This window comes from Ochotona curzoniae, unplaced genomic scaffold, assembly GCF_017591425.1.
Source record: "Ochotona curzoniae isolate NIBS_2020 unplaced genomic scaffold, NIBS_Ocur_1.0 contig_3520, whole genome shotgun sequence".
Classification (NCBI taxonomy): Eukaryota; Metazoa; Chordata; class Mammalia; order Lagomorpha; family Ochotonidae; genus Ochotona; species Ochotona curzoniae.
This window is the reverse complement of record NW_024465894.1, coordinates 6,333,978-6,345,781: the sequence shown is the minus strand read 5'-3', so window position 1 is coordinate 6,345,781 and position 11,804 is coordinate 6,333,978. Positions and strand designations below refer to the sequence as shown.

Sequence of the window (11,804 nt, the reverse complement as noted above, 5' to 3'; positions counted from 1 at the left end):
GTCCGAGGTGGGGACGTTTCGGTTCTGCTGGGATTCCCGGAGGCAGCTGGTGAGAGAACAGCGGGGGGTCAAGCAGGGGTCCTCTCTCCCTCTTCTCGAGGCCCTGGAAGCGGACTGGCTCCTGGTACGTCCCCACTTCGCCTTTGAGGGTCTTGGCGGCCACAGGACTGGAGGGGAGGGGGAGGAAGAGCTCCCTCGGGGACTGCATCTGCCTCCCTTTCTCAGCCGTGCGCGTCCCTAAACTCCCAGGGGGAATGTCCTGGGGAAAAGCCCGAGTCCCAGACGGCCAGGGATGCCGCCCTCCTCGACGGGCGGACCGCGATTGGCCCCGGGAGACCCCGCCCCGTTCCTGGGCGGCGCCCCGGCCTCGGGCAGCAGAGTTACTAGGGGCCTCGCCCGGGCTGCCCGGGCTCCCGCCGCCTGGCTCTCACCCGCCATGCTTCGGTTGCCTTTGCAGTGTGTCCTCTGGGGCTGCTTGCTGTCCACCGTGAGTTGGGTTTCTGCCCTCTCCGTACAGGGGTTTGGGTTTGCAGGGTCGGGAGTGGGAAGGGCAGAGAGGCCAGACTTGGGGAGCATGGGCCGTCTTTGGCGGGATGGGAGGGTGGGTGGAAGGTGGGCGAGACGCCCCACGGTGCTGGTCGGCTGGAGTGGGCGGCTCCTCTGTCCCCAGGCTGAGGAGACACACGTGCCAGGAGGGTATGGGCAAGTTGGGAGTTTGGGGACTCTGACGCCTTTCCGTGGCCAGCAGGCTGGGGGCCGGATCGCAGAAGCTTGGGAGGACTCCGGAGGGCGGGAAGGGGCGGGTCTGGCTCTTTCCTGGCCCATCCCTGGCCCATCCCATCCCTTTTCCCACTGTGGTTACCGTGTCCTTGCCGGCTGGAGCTGCCTCCTTCCAGGCTCCGTGGTGAGAGCCAGTGACGGGTATGGAGTGACATGCTATCAGGGCCCCATCGCTAACCCATGCTGCTCCCCATCCTAGGTGGTCCACCCTAGAAGGGGTTTCCAAGGCTATGCCTCTGCCTCCCCAAGTTAAGATGGTGTGCCAGGGGAGAGAAACAGTTCATGGGACCCAAGCGAGGTTCAGGAGATGAGCACGGGTTTCTCTGGGCACTGGCAGGGCCGGGACTTAGCCAAGCACATCTCCGGGATTTTCAGCAGCCTGCACTTGACTCACTTGGTGCTTCAACGTCATTTTGTAGTTCCTCATTTTGAAGGCCGGGAGTCCCCGCTCTACCTGGCCCTCCCAGCTTAGCCTCCTCCCCTCCTGCCCCCGCCAGCTCTCAGGGGGTTTAGCTTCTAGCACGAGGTCTCCTGGGGTGTGTGTGTGTGTGTAGTGGGGATGGCAGCAGGGGAGGAAAGCTGCCCTGGGCCAGCACTTTCATTTTCACTGGAAGCTGGTGATGATCCAGGAGGAGGGAGGGGCTGGAGAGAGACGGAGTGGAGGGAGATTCCCAAGCGGGCAGAAGGAGGAGGGCTGTAGGGCTTCCAGCTGCAGGGTCTGCCCAGCTCTGGTTTCAGACAGAGGCTGGGCTGTACTAGTACGCAGGACCGTTGTTAAGTTTCCTATGGAGTTAGGCTCTGAGCAGAGTACCTCGCCTTTTTTTTCCGGCTGCTTTTCCCCAACTCACCCTTTACACAGGTCAGCGGATGACGGAGGTTCAGCCAGGAGTGTTCGTTTTGCCGAAGCTCCCGGGGCTGGATGATAGTGGCAGGCCCATGACTGCATCTCCCATGGGGGATGGACAGAGTGTCTGAGCGAGGGCTGGTACCCTTGTGTGACTGACAGTGGGGTCAAGAGTTTTTCTTGCTCTTGGAGTGTCCTTGATGGGGCAGTGTAGCAGGTCCTCTTTCTGAGGATAGGGCCTGAGGATGTGTGAGCAGGGGCAGTCACACGTTTTTTCACTTCCTTCCCATGAGGGGCACAGCACATGTCTCTAAGAAGTTCGCTCACCTGCCATTCAGGTGGGAGGATCCTGGAGAGCCAGCCAGGTAGCCAGGCTGCTGCGCATCACTGCAGACATGCCCATCTATGATGCCAACAGCTGCCGTTTAACAAGCACCTATCATGTTCCAGACCCCGTGCCAGGCCAGACGCTTGTCATGCACAGCCCAGTCTGTAGGGCAGGCCCAACGCTCCCACTTTAAAGATGATGCAGCTGAGGCTGAGAGAAACTGAGTAACTAAGTAGTGTTACCGAAGTTGGTAGCCTAGAGCTGTCCGACTCTCCAACATGTGCTCTCAGACCTGGTTGTTCCCCAACGTCAAATGACTTCAGGCTCCCTTTATAGTTCTATGAAAGAAAAAAAAAATATGATTTTCAAGGAGGAAGTTTCTGGAGCTAGAATGTAGTTAGTGCCTCACAAAGTTTTTTTTTTCTTTTCTAATCATCCCCCCTTTTAAAAACAAACAAACAAATCAAAAGCAAGCCTCGCGGGGAGGGCCTTCCAGCAAGCCAAGCATCTGTCTGAGGGTTGATGCGGTCGTTTTGTCTCCGCCAGGTTTATTTTTAGGGTTTCCTGTGATTTACGGGAAGTGGTGCTGATTCTTTTTTCATGGAAGTCATATCAGGTCTCCACGTCACCAGGAAGTCATTCATAGCTAGGCGACACCTGGATGTAGTAAAAGTGGGCCCAGGAGACCCAATTCTAGGGAGCGAGGGGGTGTGGAGACCTGATTCTCATGCAGCCCCCTGGGGGGCCCTGAGCGAGGGGCCCAGTTTCCCCGAGCTCGGTCTGATGTGTGAACCAGGAAGGCTGGGTCCCATCCTGCCAGCCGCACTCAATGCGCAAGGGAAGGGCTGGGGCAGGACTGGAGGGAGAACACATGATGGGGCTTGGGGAGAGGAAGGAAGAGAAGCAAAACAGGAGGACAAGGTCAAGTGCTTCTGAGAGCCCCATCCAGACGGCCCAGCAGCTGTGGGAGCCAGGCAGCTCCCGCTGCTGGGTTTGGAGGACGATGAGATACAGGAGTGAAGCCAAATGCAAGATGGTTCAGTTCCGGGGCGGCGGTGGGGGTCTTCAAGGTCAGTGCTTTGCCAAGATGATGAAGGTCAGAGGGTGTGCTGGGAATCAGATCAGCTGGCTGTTTCTGACACACTCACAGACACACTGGGTACGAGGCAGGCTTCGGGCTCTGCTTTGCGGCTTCCATGTTGGGCTTCCATGTTGGTGGTGGCCTCTGTCCTGGCTGACTTCCACCTCCTAGCCCAGGAGGCAAAGAAGGCAGAGTTGTCAAGTTCCCCTTCTAATGGCACGATTCTGTTGTTAGGTCTTCCCGGCGTCTCCCACTCCCTGTAGAAAAAACCAGTACCAAGTAAACAACCACTGCTGCGATTTGTGCCCTCCAGGTGAGCTGCCAACCTTCCAGCCCCGCAGTGGGACCCCTCCCCTCCCAGATGCCAGCACGAGAGGACCCACTTCCCATGCCCACTCCACCACTAGAATGCCTGGGTTCTCCGCCCCCACCCCCCGCCCTCATACATGGCAAATCTGCCTGCACTGGACTGGACTGTACCCCCCTCCCAAATTCCCCTACCCCACTCTCAGATCTTCCGCATTTGTCTTGGAATCCCACCCCCAGTCCTGGCCTGATGAATTTCTGATAAGCCGCTGACTCACTGAGTTGGCCCAAGCTGCCTCGCTTCCTGATGTTTTCCAGGAGAGAGACTGACCACTGACTGCACGGAGGACATACAAACCAAATGCTCACCTTGTGAGCAGGACGAATTCTCAGACAGCTGGAACAGAGAGCCACGCTGTCACCAGCACAAGTACTGCGACAATAGTGCGTAGGGCTGCTGGTGGAGGGGCCGGACAGTGGGCACAATGCAGCTGTGTTTTTGAAGGGTTGAGAGAGAGAGAGAGAGAAAGAGAGAGAGAGAGAGAGAGAGAGAGAGAGAGAGAGAGAGAGAGAGAAAGTTAGTTTCTGTTGCTGGTTTACTCTCCAAATGCCCACAAACCCGGGCCAGGCCCAAGCCAGGGGCTGGGAGCTCACTCTGGGTCTCCCACACGGTTGGCAGAGACCCCAGTAATTGGGCCATTATCTGTTTCCTCCAAGGATACATTAGCAGGAAGCTGGACTGGAAGCAGAGTAACCGGGGCTTAAGCCAGACACCCCAACATGTGCCACGGAGGTCCCAAGGGTTGACTTGGCTGTGATTTGATTTTACATAACCAGGGTCTGTTCTGACTCAGTGGTCTGGTGGCTGAGCAATTCGATGACCATCTCTACTTGGAAAAGAGACTGAAGGAGAAGAGGGGTGGGGCTCCAGGTAGGGCTCAGCAAGGGACTTCTGACCTTCCTGCCCATCTCTGCTCAGACCTAGGGCTCCAAGAACGGAGCAAGGGCACCTCGGAGACAGACACCATCTGCGCTTGTCAAGATGGTAAACACTGCAGCAGCCATGCCTGTGAGCTCTGTGTCCCCCACACCTCCTGTTCTGTAGGCTTTGGAGTGAAGCAGAAGGGTGAGTGACCCTCTTAGAGTCAGCCCTGCAGGGGGTGGAGGGGGCTGAAGGCCAAGGGCTCTCTCAGGCCCACGGGTCACCGACCTTGGCAGGACAATGGGGGAAGTCCTTCTGCAGGGAGTGAGAGTCCTGAGACCCGAGATGGGAGCGCCTCCTGCTTGTCTCCTGGCTCTCTTGAGGGTTGGCCCCTCGCCCACCATGGTGGTTCATGTCCCCTCCCCAGCCACAGAGGTTTCTGATACCATCTGCGAACCCTGCCCCGATGGCTTCTTCTCCAACATATCGTCTGCCTCGGAAAGCTGCCGGCCTTGGACAAGGTATACAGGCCCCAAGTGTGTGATGGGAGCCCCGCTCCATTCTCTCCAGCTCCTTCTTTCCCTCCCCTACCTGAATACACACACACACACACACACACACACACACACACACACGAGTGAGCTGGCGTAGATCCTCCAGAGCGACCTTGATATTGACTAAATGCGTGTTTTTCTTGATCGTTCTGAGGGGCCCAGGGGCCTCTATGTTTTGCTGCCAACACTGCCCTTCCTGCTCGTCCCCAGCTTCCTCTGTCTTCTTCCTTTCCATGTTGCCCTGGCCTTAGCTCTGGGCCTTCTGCCCTCCCATTTCTGCTCTCCTTCCCTTGGCTGCCCCTTCTGGTCAGTGTCTCCTGGGGTCCAGCCTGTCATATCCAACTAGTGTGGGTGCACATGTACCGGTGGCTGCTGGGTGACCCGAGCTCTGTGTGTCTGGGATGGATTCATCTGCTGGGCAGAAAGCATCGCCATGGCGACCCCAGGTCTCCCCACCCCCGGGCCTTACTCCACATCAGTCTATCCCAACCATCTGGGTATTGTGAGATCTCTCCTCTTTCATTCCATCGCTTTCACTGACCTTGATCTCCTCACTGGGGCCTAGGGCAGGCCTTCGCCTCCTCCCTGCCTCCAGCCAGCTGCCCCTCCTTTTGCCAACGTATGCTTTGCACAGTTTCTTTTGGAATATGATACTCCCATAGTAAACATCTCCTGGCCCTCTGCTGCCTTCAGGACAAAAGCCAGGCCCCTTTGCGTGGCTTTGGGCCCTCCAATGATGCCTCCCACTGCATTGCACAGCCGCAGCCCTGTTCACTGCCCAGCTCCTCTGCCTGCAGTCTTCTGCCCAGTCCAATTGAGCTTAAAACATTCACCTTTCAATGGTAGAGCAGCACATGGGACAGAAGGCATGGAAGGGCCTTTGGTGACAGGCTTCTCTCTGCTGCCTCACTGCCTCCCAGGTTTCCCAGAAGGTGGCTGCTGTTCCTTGTGAGCCATGCACACACACACACATATTTCACTCAGAAATAGTAGTGTACCCTGAATATTTCTTGCCTGTCTGCCAACTCCTCAGACATAGAGAATTGGCTTTTTTTTTTTTTTGGCACTGACCCCTCCCCTGTGCAGGTGCTCAGTCCGTCTTCACAGAAAGCTGACTGATGCCTGGAGCACCTGCGGGTACGGCTGAGTCAGCGCACCACCTTTCACTTGACCTGCGTCTCCGGAAGTGTCCCCCAGCCCTCTGGGCCTTGGTGTTCTTACGTGTTAAGTGGGAATGACTTTCATCTCAGAGACCAAGATGCAGAAAATTCTTGAGTGCTTTTCTCATGGGAGATGAAAGGCTGTGCCTTCTGAGGAACTCTCTCTTTCTCTCTCCCACTCTCGCTCTCCCTTTTAGGAGCTTTTTCTTTGTAGTGGCCTTCTCTGTCCATCCTTCCCCGCTTCTCCTAGGCCCAGCCTGTGCTGAGCCACATCCTATCCGAGCAGAGCTGAGCACCTTCTGCCGTGCCTCCTGCCTCATCACTCTTCTGTCACATTTCCTCTGAAGTCACTGCCCAGTTGATTCTCTCACTAGTGGAGTCAGCCAGTTGGCTGCTGTGAGTCCCCGGTTGCATTGAGCAGAAGACCCCTGCCTGTGCTCAGGGACCGGGTCCTTGAGACAGGCACCTATGGCTCCTTGACATCACCCCAGGCATCCCTGTCCCCCACTCACCCTTTCGCGTGAACTCCCAGGGTGCTGTCCTGCTGAGTCGCTCTGAATTGTATCCCCCTCATAGCCCATTCACAGCTTACTTCCACAGGGAGATCTTTCCAGAAGACCTTAAGCCAGAGCTTTTGAATTGGGGCAGTTTTGTTCCTTGTGGGACGTTGGACAGTGTCTGGATGCTTTCTCTTTTCTTTAAAGATTTCTTTATTTATTTGAGAGAGGGAGAGAATTTTCATCTGCTGGTTCACTGCTCAAATGGCCACAATGGCCAAAGTGAAGCCTGGCCAGAGTTCAGGATCCAGGGACTCCGTGTGGTCCCCCATGCGGATGGCAGGGGCGTCTCAGCAGGAAGCTGGATCCGAAGCGGCATTCTGCTATGGGATGCCAGCATCATTTGCCATGGCTGAATGTGCTGCAACATGACACCAGCCCCCAGCGTCAGCATACCTTTGAGTTGTCACAGCTGGGGAGGTGACTACTGGCCTCTCGGGAGTAGGGACTGGGTCGGGGTGCTGAGCATCCTACAGTGTGCACAGGACAACCTGCGCATCAAAGAAACATCCCGCTGATATGTTACTGGTACTGAGGGTGAGAAACTGTCGTAAGATGAACTCATCTCTGTTCCAGCCAGTGTGGATTCTGTCTGCTTGGAATGATCCCCATTTCATGTTAGCCTGGGTCCCACACTTGGTACTCACTATGGGCTCCCCTGGAAGGTGCAGTAAGCTGTTCTGTGTACCTGACGAGCTCCGTACAACAGTGGCTATGAGACAAGTGGCCTGGGATATCGCGAGTCACCTGTGTGTTCAGGTGAACCTGACTTTGCTGCCCTCCTCCGGGGCTGGGAATCTTATAGTTGGAGAAACTCAACCCTGTGTGTGTGTGTGTGTGTGTGTGTGTGTGTGTGCATACACACACACAGATCCACATGTGTTTGTGCACAGCTGTGAGGCCCAGAACCTGGTGGTGCTACAGGCGGGGACCGACAAGACTGATGTGCGCTGTGGTGAGTCCAGTGGAAAGGGCCCTGGCAGCCGTCTGACAAGGTGGAAGCTGGAGGGGGAGACTGAGGCACACTGGGGCAACGGGACAAGGGGGGAGGGAAGGTAGAGAGGAGGTAGTCTGGGGATGTGGCATCCCAGCTCTGCCACTTACCTTGGGAGCTGGAGCAAGTCCTCAGTTTCATCTGTAAAATGGGTTAGCAGCAACATCTGTCTCTCCCAGTAAGTTGGTGCAAGTGGCTGGTGTGGGTCCTTGCGCTTTGGAGGCACAATCTGTCACCCAGCACTTGAGGCTTTGAGAGCTAGAGGGATGAGGCCAGGATGCGTGCTTGAACGAGAATGGTGAGGAGTCAGAAAACCACAGTCTCTTCCCTGACTTCCCTCTCGGTGGAGCTGGTGCCAAAGTCAACCTAGAGGAGCCCTTGACCTCAGGCACAAAGCATTGAAAGGAGTGCCACAAAAATGCAGTCATTCAGATGAATACCGTCTTAGTGTGGTATTCAAAAAACATGCAGGAAAAAATTTGGTGAGCAAAATTGCAAAATCTTAAATACAGTTGGGATGCAGACCTTGCATTGGCACGACCTTGCTTCACTCACTTCATTGTCGTACTGGCCCTGGCTCCAGAAAAACTTGATTTAAAAAACAGGTGACCAACCTGCACATGGGATCTGCCTGCTGATTTTCAAAATCCAGCACAAATTATCACTCTCTTCTTCCACTCATCTCTGACGAACGCCACGGTGCAGCCGTCAATGAGGCTGGGACAGGGAGCGATGCAGAGTACAGGAAGGAAGCAGCCACCAGCTGGGTTCCAGCTCAGGGTGGGCAGGTGCAACTGCCGGCCACAGAGCACTGCTCTTCCCACTTCGTAAAAGATATCAAAGATCTGGCTCTTCTTGTTTTAATACGGAATCTTCCAGTTTTGAAATATGGGCAAAGATTTCAAAATATCTGCAAAATGTGCTGGTCACCTGAAAGACATGGGTTGGCCATGTCTCCCAAGGGAGGGTGGGCGTGGAGCGACCTTAGAGTCTGGCACAGCACTAGGAGGTGTGGGCAGGGGTGGGGTGGGGCAGGGCGTGCTGAAGTCTCACTTCCTCCAGGTTCCCATGACCGGAAGAGGGGCCTGCTGTTAATCCCCGTGGTGCTGGTGGCCCTGATGACTGTGCTGCTGGTATCGGTTTATATCCGTGAGTGCCGGGTGTGGAGGGGAAGAGCAGGGCAGGAGCCAGTGCTCCTGTTTCCTAATCCTGTTTCCCCCCAATTCTCCAGGGAAGGTGGTCAGGAGGTCTGGCTCCAAGGTAAGTCATTCCTGGAACCAGGACAGTCTTGGAATGTTGGAGAGATGGATTGGGGTACCTCTGGGGCTGCCTCCGAGTGGCCCTAGTGAAAACTCTGCTTTGGTCTGGCCACCCCAGCCTGTCCCCGGTGCTACCCCTGGCGCTGCATGCTCACCCAGCACCGCTGTCCTTCACCCTTTCCTGGCATCCAGCCCATTGGAGCCACAGCTGGAGGTCTTGGGAGTACTCCAGGAACCCAGTAGTTCCCACTGTAGAAGCTTTTGGTCACTCTCGGTATGGCCAGCAGGGGGCAGGCAATACCCAAGGAATGCTGCTGGATGCAAGAGTTGAGCAGGGAAGGGGCTGGGGCTGGGACTGGGATCCCAGCCTCGCAGCTCAGGGACTCACCTTAGCCTCGGCTCCACAGGGCGAAATCAACACCAAGAGGCAGGATCCCGTGGAGACGGAAGACCTCCCCGGCCACAACACAGCCGCACCGGTGCAGGAGACGCTGCATGGGTGCCAGCCGGTCACCCAGGAGGATGGCAAGGAAAGCCGCATTGCTGTACAGGAACATCAGTGAGGTTGACTGTCCAGAACGTGACAGTCCGACGCAGGACCTCTAGAGGGACAGGCCTGGGCAGGGGGCTGGCCCTGGCTGGGACCCTTTGCCCTGAATGGACCAGAACACATGGCCAAGGAGAACAGCTCACCCAACATGGTACACCTCCCATCCCCCAGTCTGCTGTTAGCCAAACTTTGTGGGAGGGAAGGGATGGTGCATAGCGTGATAAGAGCCACCCATGCCCTGGTCCCGGCACTTTGGTGCCCAGAGACCTGTAGGGGCAGCTTCCCTGTGTCCAGGGACACATGCACACACAGTGTTCATTGCTGTGCTGTGTGGTGGCAAACTCCCAGAAGACACTTAGCTGTCCATCAGCAGGGCCTGGAATGCTCAGTAAAACGGCACTGTATTTATACAACTCGGTTCAGAAACCTTGTGGCATGGTATGGTGGGGGTGGCATGTGTGTGGACACTCTTGGTTAAAGGACACACAAGCCCAAAGCAATGTGAACCGTGGACATGTGGGATACCCATGATACTTCCAGACACAGGGGCATCCTGGGGGTCTGGGAGGACACGGAGAACTCACACCGCCAAGCATGGTGACATCTGGGGGTCTGTGGGAGGTTTGGTGCAAGGGAACGTGGCTTTCCCATGATGCTTCACTCCTTCCCTATGAGGCTGGATCGGTACAGTGCTTATGCAATTAAACACGAAACGAACCCCGGGGGCGGGCGTGCTGGGTGCTGTTGAAGTGTAGGCTCCAGGACACTCTCTGTCCCCAGGCTGCGGGCCTTCGGGCGGCCTCCATGGGCTCACCCCGCTGTGCCAAGCTTCCTGTTCTGGGGCAGACAGAGTTTGCATTGCACTCACACAGAGGTGGAAATGGGGTTGGTGGGAGAACAGAGAGGTGCAGGGGCCTGTCTGTGGTCACACAGGAAGGTGGGTTGTGCTTGGTTGTCAGCCTCTGGACGGTGGGGTGGGGGGACCCTGTGTCCCCGCCCCCACCCTCTGATGTTTCCACTCCATGGGAGCTGCTGTCCTCGGTCGGATGGTGCCCCCGTCCCCCCGAGCAGCCACTCAGGATAAAAATAAACCACCCTCTTCTCTTTTCTTGCTGTGCCAACCGAGGGGGCGACCAGCCAGGAGGAGCAGCAGATGGAGTGGGAGCAGGGAGGTGGGGGCTAGGCCTGAGGGTGGGGTGGGAGGTTGAAGATGAGGGCGGGGAGGAAGTATAGTGCTAAGTGGCATGCGAGGCCTGGGGGCAGGGGGTCACCCAGGGATGCGGCCTTTCCTGGGAAGGGCTGCTTCGGACTTGCCCTGCTTGATCTTCTGGCTGTAGGCTCTGAGGGCAGCTGGGAGCACGAGGGGCACCTGGCTTGGCAGCCTTCCCAGAAGCTCTGAGAAACATTTGGAGGCACCAGGTGGAGGCCTTTGGTTTAGAAATCAGAACAAAGAGGCCATGTGTGATTGTGTGTGTGGTGGGGGGCACGGGGTGGGGGGGGACTTAAGGACCTCACCTACCCCCCACCTGCAACCCAAATGCTCGAGCTGATCCTGTGTGGGAAGGTGCTGTGAAAGGGACAAACCCCACACCTGCCACGCACTGTGCCTGTGATCTTGACCTTACCCCCCGTCGGGCTGAGCCTGACCATGTCCAGAGGAGGTGCCATTCATGCCCGCCACGCTCCGTCCTGGGCCAGAGGCTGCCTGCTTACACAGGAACCACCTGCAGGGTCTGTGAAAGGATGGGTTGCTGCCCCTCCCCTCGTGTTGCCGGCCGGTTCAGGAGGTCCAGGCCAGAGACCAAAATGTGGTGTTTCTCACATGTGCTGCTGGGATCACACTTTTGAGAGCCACTGTTCTTGGCTTCGTGTTTCTGGATCCACAGCTGGTGGCCTATGTGAGCATTTGACATCACTTGTTCTGGTGTTTTCTCTGGCCTGGAGACCATGCTTGGTGTGGACTCAGGCCCCGAATGCCAGTGTCCAGGAGGGTACGAACCCTGATGCCCAACCAGTGAGGGCTGGAAGTTGCAGGGTGGATCCTGGAAAGAGAGTGTGACAGAGAGATCTTCCACCTGCTGGTACCATCACTGGGGCTGGGACCAGCCCAGAACTCCATCCTGGTCTCGCATTTGGGTGGCAGGGGCCCAAGCACTGAGTAGCAGGGAGCTGCGTTGGAAGCAGAGCAGCCAGGACTCGAACCAGGCACTCCTATATGGGATGCGGTTGTCTCAAGTGGCAATGTAATCCACTGTGCCACAACACCAACCCTTAGGTGGCTCCTCTGGGCAGCCCCAGCATGTTCTGGTCCTAAGTGAAACGTGGCCAGGAGCTTTCAGTGTGGCCTCGCAGAAACTGCACTGGGTCCTGGGCTTTTGTTGCTGGTTGGGGATGAACGCCTGGACTCCTGTGGATTCCTTTCAAGAGGACTGAATTCAGAGCACAGGGTCCACCCAGGTCAGCGGGTGG

General features: G+C 56.7%; 1 protein-coding gene across 2 annotated transcripts; it reads left to right on the top strand.

The window, feature by feature from the left end:
* Window positions 1–391: 391 nt before the first annotated feature.
* On the top strand, window positions 392–10,443 carry CD40 (CD40 molecule). 2 transcript variants are annotated; one of them, XM_040981382.1, is made up of 9 exons: window positions 392–487; window positions 3,268–3,346; window positions 3,658–3,783; window positions 4,319–4,465; window positions 4,689–4,782; window positions 7,426–7,487; window positions 8,589–8,675; window positions 8,758–8,786; window positions 9,193–10,443. In XM_040981382.1, the coding sequence occupies exons 1-9, from the start codon at window positions 437–439 to the stop codon at window positions 9,346–9,348; spliced, it is 831 nt and encodes a 276-aa protein (XP_040837316.1). In that variant the 5' UTR covers window positions 392–436; the 3' UTR covers window positions 9,349–10,443. The 2 variants fall into 2 exon arrangements, with proteins under 2 accessions (XP_040837316.1, XP_040837317.1); XM_040981383.1 differs by lacking the exon at window positions 8,758–8,786 and having other exon boundaries at window positions 8,589–8,737; window positions 9,211–10,443.
* The last annotated feature ends 1,361 nt before the right edge of the window (window positions 10,444–11,804 follow it).